At 42.9% G+C, this 16,162-nt stretch overlaps 1 protein-coding gene across 2 annotated transcripts in view; it reads right to left on the reverse strand.

Moving 5' to 3' along the window:
• Positions 1-16,162, reverse strand: part of abcg1 (ATP-binding cassette, sub-family G (WHITE), member 1) — a 391,642-nt gene that overhangs the window by 15,448 nt on the left and 360,032 nt on the right. The window contains exons 1-4 of one of the 2 annotated variants that reach the window (XM_049577594.1): positions 8,225-9,194; positions 6,316-6,562; positions 1,407-1,524; positions 574-706 (exon numbers count right to left, since the gene is read on the reverse strand). In XM_049577594.1, the coding sequence (XP_049433551.1) occupies positions 574-706; positions 1,407-1,524; positions 6,316-6,562; positions 8,225-8,341 (615 nt within the window). In that variant the 5' untranslated portion in view covers positions 8,342-9,194. Of the gene's footprint in view, positions 1-573; positions 707-1,406; positions 1,525-6,315; positions 7,387-8,224; positions 9,195-16,162 lie in introns of those variants that run through there. The other variant, XM_049577595.1, reaches the window with a different exon arrangement.

The raw sequence follows: 16,162 nt of genomic DNA on the forward strand, positions 1-16,162 counted from the left end.
CACTGCACCAGCTTTGGGTCTGAAAATCACTCTGAGGATTTCATCCTGGTACCTAACAGCAGTCAGGGTACTGTTGGCTCTGACATGGAGGTCTGTGTGACCCTCCAAGGATCTGCCTCCCCAGACCATCACTGACCCACCTCCTAACCGGTCACGCTGCATGATGTCACAGGCAGCATAACATTCACCACGGCGTCTCCAGACTCTTTCACGCCTGTCACATGTGCTCAGTGAGAACGGGGCACCGATGGTGGACCTGCCAGTTCTGGTGTTCTCTGGTGAATGATGGAGCTGCACGGTGCTGGGCTGTGAGCACAGGTCCCACTAGAGGACGTGGGGCCCTCATGCCACCCTCATGCAGTCTGTTTCTGACAGTGTGGTCAGAAACATGCACACCTGACTGATATGTCTTGAGTTTAGCTGACGTCCTGTTAGACTGTGACCTTTAATTGTTCCCTTCAGGTTTTGAGCAGTGTGGTTAAATATTTACTGAAGCAACATTTTACTATGCACAACTTTTACTGTAACACTGTAGTGTCAGTACTTGTACTGCAGTGTGAGTACTTCCTGTACCATCATGGCCTCCTGTACGGTGAGGTGAGGCAGCAGCATGTCGTCCTGCATGATGTAACAGGAAACCTTCCTGAAGGAGCGCAGGTCTCTGGGCTGACTGTTGATCAGGATCTCTCCCTTCATCCCCGTCTCTCTGGACACACACAGAAACATACATGTTAGAGAAACACACGCTGACTCTGGATGATGCAGGTGTGTGACAGTGTTAAATGTGAGCACTGTTAGTGTTCTGCCACCAGAGGGCGCTCTAACACATCTCATGGTTTCTCTGTGTCACTGACGACTCAGTGATTCTGAGCTGCTCAGACGGACATACAGCGTTTCATGCACTGCTCAGTCACTGTTCACTGCTCTTAGATCAATGCAGTGACGTGTAAAGGACAATTATGTTCAAGTACCAAAATAAACCTTCTTTAATAAAAACTGAACAAATATTGTGCAGGTCTGTGCACAACCTTTTCAAGTTTTCTGAAACTGAATGTTTAAATATACAAATCAGACATTATATTGCTTCCATAATATTTTCAGACTCGGAAAGAAAACGTCCAAAACACACATTTAGGTTTATTTACGTCAAACTGTTTCAGATTAGTTGTTTGCATAAATGTGATTATTGGATGCATGTTTCTGAATATAAATAAAAGACTAAGTTTGTTTTATTGAGAATTTATTTTTCATTTCCTCCTGTTAATGTTTATCTTTTATGTTTGTATAAACTGACACTTCATGATTTGAAGCTACAGATGAATCACCTTCCTCTCAGGATCAGACCGTCGTCGTAAAGTCCCATTAAAATCAACATTCACAACGTCAGACAGCAGAGCGGGACCCACCTGTACCCGGCCAGAATATTCATGAGGGTGGACTTCCCGGCTCCGGAGGGCCCCATGATGGCCACCAGGTCCCCGCTGGTGAATTTCCCAGAGATCCCTTTGAGCAGAGTTTTGTAACCTGAGACAGAACAGAAACAATCAGTCTGCAGGTTCCCAGCCGCTCTGAGGACAGCTCTTTGTCCTCCAGTCCTCCAACCACGACTCAGGTTTCACCTCAGTTTGGACGTTTTTCTTTTTCACATCAATCTGACACCCAAAAAACCCGAGCTCCCCCCATACACACCTGAACACACCTGAACTCTGTCACAGCTTTGTCCCGTTCAATCCTCTCTGAGGACAAAGTGTCCAGATGTTTGGACAGCTGACAGTGAGTTTTATCTGACACAGATTGATGTCCAACAGACTGGGGACAAAATAAAACAACCGACTGAGGCCTCTGATTTTTAAACAGCAGGAAACTAAAAGTACAGAAACATAATTCATATAAATCAGATGTGAAACAAACAGACTGCCGTTAGAAACAAAGTCCACAAACCTCCTGTTTGACTCAAGATTGTTCACCACTGTCAGACTGAAAGATTCATTGATTAAATACTTTAGATTTGATCATTTCATACTCATTCACTGACTCATTCATTGACTCATTCATTGACTCAGTGACTGAATGAGTGAATGAATAAGTCACGCACTCAGGGACTAACGCATTCATTAACTGACACACATTCACTCACTCACTGATTCATTCATCTAGTCACAAAACACCTCTGTGACATTTCATCACATTCATCAAAATAATTGGGGTCCCCACTGATGATGATGATGATGATGATGAAGAAGGAGATGATAACAGTGATGAAGATGGTGAAAAGAGTGATAGTAACAATACACTCTGTACTGCAGTAATAATACACTCTGTACTGCAGTAATGATACACTCTGTACTGTAGTAATAATACACTCTGTACTGCAGTAATGATACACTCTGTACTGCAGTAATGATACACTCTGTACTGCAGTAATGATACACTCTGTACTGCAGTAATGATACACTCTGTACTGCAGTAATAATACACTCTGTACTGTAGTAATAATACACTCTGTACTGCAGTAATAATACACTCTGTACTGCAGTAATGATACACTCTGTACTGCAGTAATAATACACTCTGTACTGTAGTAATGATACACTCTGTACTGTAGTAATAATACACTCTGTACTGCAGTAATGATACACTCTGTACTGTAGTAATGATACACTCTGTACTGCAGTAATGATACACTCTGTACTGTAGTAATGATACACTCTGTACTGCAGTAATGATACACTCTGTACTGCAGTAATGATACACTCTGTACTGCAGTAATAATACACTCTGTACTGCAGTAATGATACACTCTGTACTGTAGTAATGATACACTCTGTACTGCAGTAATGATACACTCTGTACTGTAGTAATTATACACTCTGTACTGCAGTAATGATACACTCTGTACTGTAGTAATGATACACTCTGTACTGCAGTAATGATACACTCTGTACTGTAGTAATGATACACTTTGTACTGCAGTAATAATACACTCTGTACTGTAGTAATGATACACTCTGTACTGTAGTAATAATACACTCTGTACTGTAGTAATAATACACTCTGTACTGCAGTAATGATACACTCTGTACTGCAGTAATAATACACTCTGTACTGTAGTAATGATACACTCTGTACTGTAGTAATAATACACTCTGTACTGTAGTAATAATACACTCTGTACTGTAGTAATGATACACTCTGTACTGTAGTAATAATACACTCTGTACTGCAGTAATGATACACTCTGTACTGCAGTAATGATACACTCTGTACTGTAGTAATAATACACTCTGTACTGCAGTAATGATACACTCTGTACTGCAGTAATGATACACTCTGTACTGTAGTAATGATACACTCTGTACTGCAGTAATAATACACTCTGTACTGTAGTAATAATACACTCTGTACTGCAGTAATGATACACTGTGTACTGTAGTAATAATACACTCTGTACTGCAGTAATGATACACTCTGTACTGCAGTAATGATACACTCTGTACTGTAGTAATAATACACTCTGTACTGCAGTAATAATACACTCTGTACTGCAGTAATGATACACTCTGTACTGTAGTAATAATACACTCTGTACTGCAGTAATGATACACTCTGTACTGTAGTAATAATACACTCTGTACTGCAGTAATGATACACTCTGTACTGCAGTAATGATACACTCTGTACTGTAGTAATGATACACTCTGTACTGTAGTAATAGTGATAATACACAGTGTGCAGTGATAGGAAAGGATGGAGGAAAGGATGGAGGAAAGGATGGAGGAAAGGTTGCAGGAAAGGATGGAGGAAAGGTTGTGTGATGGTGAATACAGTGTTTTCCTCCCTCAGCTGTGACTGTCAGGTAAACTCAGTGCAGCCTGGCAGACAAACAGCAGCTCAGTCAGATTAGTGACAATGAACTGTAGTGACCTCTGTGACAGTCAATGTTCTGCTGACGGCAGGTCACCTGACCATCATCACCATCATCATCATGGGGGGGAGGAGGAAGAGCAGCAGGTGTGTATAGCCCCCCCCCAGTGAAACTCGGGCATGAACAAGAACAAAGAGTTAAAGTTCTCTTCTCTCTGATTACACCTGAACACAACAGCCAAGAACTGAAAGCACACACAGGGATTACTGAGCATTGTCCTCTACACACTGTAGTACACACTGTAGTACACACTGTAATACACACTGTACTGACACCGCAGGTACTTCATGTACTTTAAAGTACTGACAGGAGGAGCCTGTGGGAAACCTTCATAACTGGTTAGTAAAAACTAATACTGAGGAGGTTGAGACGAGACATCAGCTGCAGCTAACATGTTCCTGTGTAACGTCGGCTCCATACTTTAGTTTCTCTGACTGAGGGTGCACTGAATCTTTGTTTCTCTGTTTATACCTCAGATTAATTTGTTCTTCACTACAGCCCTGATGTGTTTCATATAACGAGACAACTGAGACACTGTTGAGACAAAACAATCTGACAGTTACAGAATAAAGTTCACACAAAGTTTTATATATTATTATTTATCTACTGAACCCTGAACAGAGCAGAGATCAGACTTATTTTCACTTCAGTTTGAAATCACTAGTTAATCAAGGTGTGTATGTATATACGTGTACATATATACATATATTTGTGTATATGTATTATATATATATATATATATATATATATATATATATCTGTATATATACACATATATATACCATCAGACGGACAGACTGCGGCTCTTCAGGCAGATTAACTGGTTCTTTTGTTCCATAATCACAGGTCGAGCTCAAACATCATCACGTTTCCTGTTTTCAGTCTCAACTCTTTGTGCTTTCACTCTTTTAAAAAAACTGAAACATGATATGAGATTTTTTGTCCAGACTCACTGAGAGTTAAAAATATATTTACATTTATTTGATCTTGTTTAATGTGTTTTTTTTATCTATTTTTTATTATTATTTTTTTAATAACTTGTTTGTTGTTGTTCGTAGCAAAGATTTAAACTTAAATGTTTAAATAAAGTTTGTGATCTGAACAAAGAAACTAAACCACTGATGGATCTGGATACAGTTTGTGTAGTGTAATAAATAAAATTAGTATGATTCTTAATACGTCAACATTTATCTTCTAAACTCTAAAACGATATCAGAAGGTATCAGGGTGGTTTTATTGTGTTATGTTTATAATCCCACAGATTATATCATTAGTGTATTAATATCACTGTAAATATTAATGAGTCGTTCAGACGTCAGTCGGCTCCTCGTTCGTCTTTGTTTCTGTCGTCTGTATTTTATTTCCTCTCTGAGCAGCAGAGCGGCGTCTAATCTGACCTGCAGCTATTTACAGCAGGAGACCCTGCAGAGATTAACAGATTACAGCCCCATAATCCAACACACACACACACATACACGCACACACACACACACACACACACACACACACACACACACACACACACACACACACACACAGCGTCCCATATCAGGCTCTGATAATAATAAACTGTTGCTTATGGTTAAACTGAAGCTCTGCAGGGAAGTCCCCAAACACAAATAGAACAGAAGTACAGTCAGTACACTGAGGAGGTGTTTACCTCTAAGGTGACATCACAGGAAGTGACAGCACCGAAACAACTTCTGTATGACAGGAACAGACAGCTGGACGGGTGACGTTTTCATGACGTGTTATGTGTACAACATAGTGCGGGAAATTTAAAAAGCAGCTGTTCGCTGTTAGCAGCTAACTCAAAGACAAAGAACAGCAGCTATCAGCAGCTACCTCAGAGAAGAACAGCAGCTGTTCGCTGTTAGCAGCTAACTCAAAGAAGAAGTACAGCAGCTGCTAGCAGTTAGCGGCTAACTCAAAGAAAAACAGCAGCTCTTAGCAATTAGCAGCTCACTCAAAGCAAAAGAACAGCTGCTGTTAGGGGTTAGCAGCTAACTCAAAGAAGACGAACTGCAGGTGTTAGCAGTTAGCAGCTAACTCAAAGAAGACAAACTGCAGGTGTTAGCAGTTAGCAGCTAACTCAAAGAAGACAAACTGCAGCTGTTAGCAGTTAGCAGCTAACTCAAAGAAGAACAACAGCAGCTGCGAGATCAGCCGCAATATAACAGGGACGCTAAATGATGTTACTGACATGTGATGTCATTGTTATTGTTTATAAAGAGCTGCTGACACGTATGTTATATGTCACACTAGAGGCTGACGCTGTTGTGTTACATGTCACGCCTGTCACACCAATCTGAAGCACCTCTGTGTGTGAAAAGGACTTGAATGACATCATCATCATTATCTTCAGGTGCTGCTCAGGTGTATCACCGTACCTTTCTTCCTCCACCAGGGTCCGTCTCTGACAGAATACGAGACGTCCTTGAACTCGATGTTGACCGCCGGTCTCCGTGGTAATGAGGAGAACCTCTGGGCCTCCGTCAGGTTGTTGTCCACCTTCTTCAGGTGTCCCTGCAGCAGCGGCGTCTGCTGGCCGCCCGCCGGCCGCTTGTTGACCACCTCATCCAAACAAACGCACACCGTCCGGGGGTCCAACATGAGGTCCGGGGGCCCGTTGGTGTTCTGAGTGACAGAATCAGAGAGACATGTCGTCATTTCAACTCATCCCAAACAGCACATTTAATCTGAGAGTTCTCACCCTGTGATATCACGCCATAATTATAACTTGATCTTAACCTGTTTATCCACTCTAACAAACTCTGTACGCACAGCAATATTCCAGGACTTTTCCAAAACTTCCAGGCCTGGAAAATGTGATTGCACCATTACATGACAGCGAGAATCCTGAAAGGAGATGTGATCGACTCATCACTTGTTTCTCTGGCGCCACCATGTGGTTTAACACAGTTTTGCACCACACATAACGTAAGGCAGTGACGTCATTATGCACATGTACAACGTGATGACACAGACAAGAGAAGCCTGGGATTATGAATAAATGTTTGAGCTGATTTTTAATATTTTTAGGTCTATTTAAACAGGATTGAGCAAACAACGACCTCCCTCAATCACCAGGTGCCACACGGGGAGAACGTGTTGGAGCATCCGGAGGAAACCCAGGTGGCTGTCCCAGTTATAAATTGATTCTGTGCGCCCCGTTCCTCTGTCTGGTCTCAGCTGTGTCCCGCCACCACATTTTCTCCACTGATTCTTGGTCAAACGTCTTTAAAGGCTCCGACACACAAAATGGAACCTGTTCCGAAAATTTAAATGACGGATGGAAGTTTCGGACTCAGTGTGCGAACGCTGACAAAACGTGAAGTCCTACTTATTTTTAAACGTGCAACAATCTCAGACAAAAAAACAGGCCTAACGTTATGTTCTGCAATAATCCAACATGGAAAAATATCACTAGCTGTTTGACGAAGGAACCAGTGCGACGCCAACTCATCCTCACTGCGACCTCGTCACATGTCCACGTTTGGTCATGGACTTTCCACGTCCACATATGGCGTCCAAGGTACCCTGGGTGTGTTGGTTGTTGACGTTCTGGGACGCCGTGTCAACTTCAGCCTGTTACATGCATTGTCTGTTTTCAAAAGACACTTCTGTTTTCACAGGAAATGTACAGTTTGATACAGTCTCTTTCAAAATAAAAGCACTACATCAGCGCGAACCACTAACGCACGTGGTTGGGTTCGGGATAAAAGAACAGGGTCTGGCTTTACAATCTAACAGGAAGTGAACACCGGCCCCCTGGGTGGAAGTCAGTGGATGTTGGACATATCCACCACCTCTCCTGCCCGCCCGACTCAGACTTTTGCCCCCTTAACTTTTGCTCTTGTCCTGCCGCGTTTCCCTGATGCAGCCAAGTGCCGTTAAACTATAATGGCAACCTGCCACATATCATGTCGACATTAAAGGACGGCTTTTTTCATCTGTGCCACAAGTCACTGACCAAGCATGGGATTTTGATGCCTATTGAGTGAGACCGGGTTTGGGACGCTAACTTCAGGGTCGGACTACACCTCTGCACCACCATAGAAATGTCTAAAGTCACATGAGCTGATATTAACGTCTTGTTTCGGACCTGATTGGTGAAGCCTCTCTCTAAAGCCCAGTTCAGACCGAAGATCGGCGACGACACTAAACTGTTTCAGAACGTTGCAGAGAAAAGTGTCAGTGGTGTGAACTGGCCGGTCTGAGCTGGACTCAAGCCGGCTGATGGTGTCACCTGACACTCAGCTGGTCAAATGGCCAGTGGCTGGTTTTAAAGCACGTCACCTGAGTTGGCGTCACCCCACAGAGCCCTCTGTTTCCGTCCTCACGCCGTGCCGGTGTCAGACGGTGGGTCACTGCTGCTGCTGGCTGTATGTGCTTATGCCCCGCCCACACACACATTCTCACTGACTGATGAATTGGTGCTGGTTATTTATATTATTGTGGCGTATTGATTATGAACACAGTCCATCTGATGCTGGTTTTGTTTCATCACTGTAGCCAGTATCTCACTATCACTATCCTCATTCAGATTTTAAGAAGCTACAAATTATATTCAGCCACAAAGTAAGTCTGAAAAGCTGCAAATCAGAACGAAGCACAGAGAGTTGTTGACTAGAGATGATACGCCGTCTCATGGCGGTCACTTCCTGTCGACGTTACAGATCAGAAGCACAGAGAGTTGTTGACTAGAGATGATACGCCGTCTCATGGCGGTCACTTCCTGTCAGCGTTACAGATCAGAAGCACAGAGAGTTGTTGACTAGAGATGATACGCCGTCTCATGGCGGTCACTTCCTGTCGACGTTACAGATCAGAAGCACAGAGAGTCGTTGGCTAGAGATGATACGCCGTCTCATGGCGGTCACTTCCTGTCGACGTTACAGATCAGAAGCACAGAGAGTTGTTGACTAGAGATGATACGCCGTCTCATGGCGGTCACTTCCTGTCAGCGTTACAGATCAGAAGCACAGAGAGTTGTTGACTAGAGATGATACGCCGTCTCATGGCGGTCACTTCCTGTCAGCGTTACAGATCAGAAGCACAGAGAGTTGTTGACTAGAGATGATACGCCGTCTCATGGCGGTCACTTCCTGTCGACGTTACAGATCAGAAGCACAGAGAGTCGTTGACTAGAGATGATACGCCGTCTCATGGCGGTCACTTCCTGTCGACGTTACAGATCAGAAGCACAGAGAGTCGTTGACTAGAGATGATACGCCGTCTCATGGCGGTCACTTCCTGTCGACGTGACAGATCAGAAGCACAGAGAGTCGTTGACTAGAGATGATACGCCGCCTCATGGCTGGTCACTTCCTGTCGGCGTTACAGATCAGAAGCACAGAGAGTCGTTGACTAGAGATGATACGCCGTCTCATGGCGGTCACTTCCTGTCGACGTCACAGATCAGAAGCACAGAGAGTCGTTGACTAGAGATGATGCGCCGTCTCATGGCGGTCACTTCCTGTCGACGTTACAGATCAGAAGCACAGAGAGTCGTTGACTAGAGATGATACGCCGTCTCATGGCGGTCACTTCCTGTCGACGTTACAGATCAGAAGCACAGAGAGTCGTTGACTAGAGATGATACGCCGTCTCATGGCGGTCACTTCCTGTCGACGTTACAGATCAGAAGCACAGAGAGTCGTTGACTAGAGATGATGCGCCGTCTCATGGCGGTCACTTCCTGTCGACGTTACAGATCAGAAGCACAGAGAGTCGTTGACTAGAGATGATACGCGGTCTCATGGCGGTCACTTCCTGTCGACGTCACAGATCAGAAGCACAGAGAGTCGTTGACTAGAGATGATACGCCGTCTCATGGTGATCACTTCCTGTCAAGGTCACAGATCAGAAGCACAGAGAGTTGTTGACTAGAGATGATACGCCGTCTCATGGCGGTCACTTCCTGTCGACGTTAAAGAACGGAGCATTGAGAGAAGTCGCCTGTTTCAACTCGTCTCGTTGTGAATGTTTGGTCTGAACTGGACGTTACTGAAGATAGTCTGTCCTCTGAGCAGCAGCAGGTGTCCAGATGTCTCAGGTGTGTTACTGCTGATTGTGTCAACAAATACAATAAATCATATCAACCACACTTTAAATCAGCTCTACAGGCCATCATGGAAAATTCTGATTGTTCAGTGGTTGTGATTTCCAGTAATTAGATGACAATACAAATATTTGACACATTTTTATTCCTGTTATATTCATAACTCTTGACCTCTGCAGTTCTTGTTTTTATTTTCTGTCACTGTTTTTGTTGTGACTGAGACGAGAGGACAAACAGGAAGCAGTTTTGTGAGGCATCGGTCGATCAGCTGCTCCTCTCTGTTGTTGTGTTTGTGAGTCGCCTGTAAACATCATCCTGCCTCCATGTAGGGCACTAATCTGCCTCCATACAGGAGCTGCAGGAGGTCACTGTCGGTCACTGTCGGTCACGCTGCAGCACGACTCACCTGCACCACACGTCCTGTTTATACAGATGACATCTGTACGTGTCATTCATTATTTGGAGGCTTCAGAACTTACAAACATGAGTCGATTTAAATCGATGGTGTGAGCTTCCTGTGTGTCTTTGACACTCGTTATAATTATGTAATAATGTTGGTTAATTTAATTTAAAGCAGCTTCATGTTGTTTTTAACTGCCGTACGAAACATCTGCGACAGACACAACTTTAAGTTCACCGTATTAAAAGAAGACTCGTCAGAAACATCTGTTGATCATACTTCAGACTTGTTTTCTAAAGTTCAGCTGACATCACCAACAGGAAGTGTCACACCGCAGCGCGTCAACAGGAAGTATGTCTACTTTTACTACAGTAAAACATCGCAGCACTTCCACCGCCTGCTCTGGCCACAGATCTGATGATGTCACCATCTACTTAAACCTGATTTCCTGTCCGGAGAGCCAGTCTCTAGAGCTGCGGCTCGACAGGAAGTTACTTTCTGTCACTGTCTTTAAAATGATGTAAATGATGTCGTAAAGTTCTTCATCCGTCCTTCGACACAGAGAGACAACAAGAGGCGAGAAGAGTCGAGCTGCTACAGGAACTGAGACGTATGGGTGGAGTCAGTGTGCGCCCTGCCACCCGCAGTGTGGGGACGTAAAAATAATAATAATAATAGCTGTTTAATCTTAAATGTCCAGTGTGTCTTCAGTGTGTCTCCAGTGTCTCCACTATGTCTTCAGTGCGTCTTCAGTATGTCTTCAGTGTGTCTCCAGTGCGTCTCCAGTGTGTCTTCAGTGTGTCTCCAGTGTCTCCACTATGTCTTCAGTATGTCTTCAGTGCGTCTCCAGTGTGTCTTCAGTTTGTCTCCAGTGTCTCCACTATGTCTTCAGTATGTCTCCAGTGCGTCTTCAGTATGTCTTCAGTGTGTCTCCAGTGTGTCTCCAGTATGTGTCCAGTGTGTCTCCAGTGTGTCTTCAGTATGTCTCCAGTGTGTCTTCAGTGTGTCTCCAGTGCGTCTCCAGTGTGTCTCCAGTATGTGTCCAGTGTGTCTCCAGTGTGTCTTCAGTATGTCTTCAGTGTGTCTCCAGTGTGTCTCCAGTATGTGTCCAGTGTGTCTCCAGTGCGTCTCCAGTGTGTCTTCAGTTTGTCTCCAGTATGTCTCCAGTGTCTCCACTGTGTCTTCAGTATGTCTCCAGTGTGTCTCCAGTGCGTCTCCAGTGTGTCTCCAGTGTGTCTTCAGTTTGCCTCCAGTATGTCTCCAGTGTGTCTCCAGTGCGTCTCCAGTGTGTCTCCAGTGTGTCTTCAGTTTGTCTCCAGTATGTCTCCAGTGTGTCTCCAGTATGTCTCAAGTGTGTTTCAAGTGTGTCTTCAGTTTGTCTCCAGTATGTCTCGTGTGTCTCCAGTATGTGTCCAGTAAATCTTGAAGAAATTGTCTCCACTGTAACTCCACTATGTCCCTAGTATGTCTCCAGTATGTCTCTATGAAATGTCCAGTATGTCTCCACAATAATTCCACTGTCCCCAGTATGTGTCCTGTATGTCTCTACTTTGTCCCTAGTATGTCTCCAGTGTGTCTCCAGTGTGTCTTCAGTGTGTCTCCAGTGTCTCCAGTATGTCTTCAGTATGTCTTCAGTGTGTCTCCAGTGCGTCTCCAGTGTGTCTCCAGTGCGTCTTCAGTGTGTCTCCAGTGTGTCTTCAGTGTGTCTCCAGTATGTCTGCAGTGTGTCTCCAGTATGTCTCCAGTGCGTCTCCAGTATGTCTCCAGTGTGTCTCCAGTGCGTCTCCAGTGCGTCTCCAGTGTGTCTCCAGTTTGTCTCCAGTGTGGCTTCAGTGTGTCTCCAGTGTCTCCACTATGTCTTCAGTATGTCTCCAGTGCGTCTTCAGTATGTCTTCAGTGTGTCTCCAGTGCGTCTCCAGTGTGTCTCCAGTATGTGTCCAGTGTGTCTCCAGTGTGTCTTCAGTATGTCTTCAGTGTGTCTTCAGTGTGTCTCCAGTATGTGTCCAGTGTGTCTCCAGTGCGTCTCCAGTGTGTCTTCAGTTTGTCTCCAGTATGTCTCCAGTGTCTCCACTGTGTCTTCAGTATGTCTCCAGTGTGTCTCCAGTGCGTCTCCAGTGTGTCTCCAGTGTGTCTTCAGTTTGCCTCCAGTATGTCTCCAGTGTGTCTCCAGTGCGTCTCCAGTGTGTCTCCAGTGTGTCTTCAGTTTGTCTCCAGTATGTCTCCAGTGTGTCTCCAGTATGTCTCAAGTGTGTTTCAAGTGTGTCTTCAGTTTGTCTCCAGTATGTCTCGTGTGTCTCCAGTATGTGTCCAGTAAATCTTGAAGAAATTGTCTCCACTGTAACTCCACTATGTCCCTAGTATGTCTCCAGTATGTCTCTATGAAATGTCCAGTATGTCTCCACAATAATTCCACTGTCCCCAGTATGTGTCCTGTATGTCTCTACTTTGTCCCTAGTATGTCTCCAGTGTGTCTTCAGTGTGTCTCCAGTATGTCTCCAGTGTGTCTTCAGTGTGTCTCCAGTGTCTCCAGTATGTCTTCAGTATGTCTTCAGTGTGTCTCCAGTGTGTCTCCAGTGCGTCTTCAGTGTGTCTCCAGTGTGTCTTCAGTTTGTCTCCAGTATGTCTCCAGTGTGTCTCAAGTGTGTTTCCAGTGTCTTCAGTTTGTCTCCAGTGTGTCTTCAGTTTGTCTCCAGTGTCTCCAGTATGTCTCAAGTGTGTTTCCAGTGTCTTCAGTTTGTCTCCAGTATGTCTCCAGTGTGTCTCCAGTATGTCTCGTGTGTCTCCAGTGTGTCTCCAGTATGTGTCCAGTAAATCTTGAAGAAATTGTCTCCACTGTAACTCCACTATGTCCCTAGTATGTCTCCAGTATGTCTCTATGAAATGTCCAGTATGTCTCCACAATAATTCCACTGTCCCCAGTATGTGTCCTGTATGTCTCTACTTTGTCCCTAGTATGTCTCCAGTTTATTTCTCAAAAAAAAAAAAGTCCAGTAAGTTTCTGATGTATTTTTAAGAAATGCCCAGTAAATGTCCTCAGTATATTTCCACTGTGTCCCCAGAGTCCAGTGTCAGCAGTGTGTCCCCACTTGGACAGAGACAGAATGTGTGTGTTTTCTAAAGCTGGTGTTGGAGGTTGATTATTTGGACGTGGTTTAATCATATATGTTTATATACGTGTGTCTGATTTTAGTTTTCAGTTTATTTCCACCTCATCTGGTTTAATTGCATTAGTTGTATTTAGATCTGTGTGTCCCTCTGAGAGCTTAACGCTGTCCCACATGTCCCCGGCAGATTGATGTGATGGACAGAGTGTCTCGTGCGTACTCACCATGATGATGGAGTTGGTGACGGTGGGGTTATGGACGGACCAGGCGGCCATCAGACAGGCCATGGCCGAGACACAGCAACACACTCTGCTCCCCTCACACTCATCTGATCAGTGCTTACTGAGCCACAGCTGACCTGCCTACTTATCCCGCCCACCGCTGCACTGGCCCCGCCCACCTGCTCCTGCTCTCTGATTGGTCAGAGTCTCAGCCTGGAAAACTGTTTGGTCTTTTTCAGCTTGATGCTGGTTGTAGACTTGGTTTTTACATTTTCACAGGTTTTTCTGCTCCTAAAGCAACAATATAAAATAAAATGTGTGTCCGAATTCATAGATAAAGCATTTAGAATAAATAATAATAATAATAAATAAAATGATACAACTGAGATCCTCCTTCCAGTTACGTTGTTTTAAATGCCATAGATACATATATGAACACAGGATGATAATGTCAATTTTTAAACCACAGTATATATCTTTTAAATCTTTGCGGTGTTCCACAGGGAAGGTAACTGGGTCCAATTTTAATTTAAATCTTTGTGAAGTATTTGCTATCAGATGTTAAAAATGCTTGCTAACAACTCAACTTTGTTCTGCGCTTCACCAACACTCACTCATGGAATATAACAAAGTACATTTACTCAAGTAGTGTGCTTACGTACAATTTCATTTACAATTAAGTACAATTTTGATGACTTAAAATTTTCTATTTTTTACATAAGGGCGACTGTAATCACAATTTCCCCTCGGGCATCAGTGAAGTGTTTCTGATTCTGGAAAACTATTCTAATTATTATTATTATTACATCTTAAATTATGTCACAGAACCTACTACAATTTTTAAGCAGCTTTCCAGGTTATTTTCCGTGTTTGTTCCAGGTTATTTCTTGTTTTTGAATTTTCTCTTTTTACTAATGTTTTGCTTATTTTTTGGGGTCATTTTCTTCCTTCGTTGCTGTCTCCCCATATTTTAAAAGAAAACATGTTTTTGTATTTAATTTTTTTCACTAAATAAAATTTAGAAAGCAGGACATTTAGTTGTAATAATTTGTCTACACTGGAGTTTACTTTTATTTTAGTTTATTTGTATATTTTTAATACATAACACAGGAAGCAAAAAAATGCAAAGTAATTTTTTTTTTTTTTTTTTTCGTAAATTGTACATCTCTCTCTAATCATTTTGTATTTCTTGGTCTGGATCTCTTTTTCAGTTCTTTAATCTTTGAGGCCCCGGTGTCCCTTTATCGGGCGAGGTGCTCTGAGTCCAAATGTTGCGTTACATCAAGGTCTCTTGTCTTTTTTCCTGTATTTTCTGTACAACTAAACAAAAAAAAAACATTTAAATTAACTAATTTAAAATAGAATCAGATAAACGAGTCTAACATAAATTAACCAAAACAAACTGAACTACAAATAAACTATTGAAATAAAATAAAATTAACTAAGCTAAAACAAAGTAATATAAAATAAACTTAAACAAAATATATTAAAATAAAATAAAATAAACTAACCTTGGGTTCTCAAATCAATAAATATCAATATTTTCTCTCTGAGAGATGAAGTAGAAGTATTGAACAATATTCTGTAATGCAGTGCTTGAGTAAAAGTACTCAGTTACTTTAGTTACTTTACACATTCTCTGCTGGTTTCATTAACAAATGAGGAGAATTTTAATTTAAAGATCTTTTTCTATCTGAAGCTTCAAAGTATTTTTATTTGTCTTATTTAAAGTCACTAAAACTCAAACTGATTCATGTCACTCTGTTTCTTTTATTTCTTATTCAAACTCCTGTTTCCTCTCTTTTCATCTGTTGAGTCATTCAGTTCTTTATTCTGTTGATTCAGTGTGATTTTAAATTGTTTGTTTATTTGTTTGTTTGTTGTGTGCTGAGCTCAGGAGCAGAGACACTCCGCAGAGGCTCATGGGATCTAAATAAAGACTAAATTACCAGCCGCTGACCTAAATCCACTTTAAACACAGTGACCGTCAGCGAGCAGCAGGACGACGGCGCCACCTGCTGGATGAACGGAGGTACTGCAGGACAAACATCACCTGTAAACTCACTCTGAACAATCTCCATCTTTAATGTGTCGATAACAAAGTCACAGAGAAATAAATATGACATTCAAAAGTAAAGTGTGGTCGACATTCGGTCCACTTCCTGTTGTAAGGCATCAACACGTGCGTCCGTCTGTGTTCAACATCCTTTCACTTCCACTCATAAATGCTCATCTGTCGTTGAGTCGCACACAGACGCACGCTAACCAAGAGCTCCTGATGGTGATGTCATCGACACCGAGACAGAAATCAAATCTTTTTACAAACCGCGGCGCCGTGGACCCAACGTCTTTCTGTTCTGATTTTATATCTTTTATTTTGTCGGCTGCTTGTTCATGACCTGTGTGACCTTCACTGGTTTGGCCGCCCTCACAAGGCTCCGCCCACCA

Source organism: Epinephelus fuscoguttatus, linkage group LG5 (genome assembly GCF_011397635.1).
Source record: "Epinephelus fuscoguttatus linkage group LG5, E.fuscoguttatus.final_Chr_v1".
Classification (NCBI taxonomy): Eukaryota; Metazoa; Chordata; class Actinopteri; order Perciformes; family Serranidae; genus Epinephelus; species Epinephelus fuscoguttatus.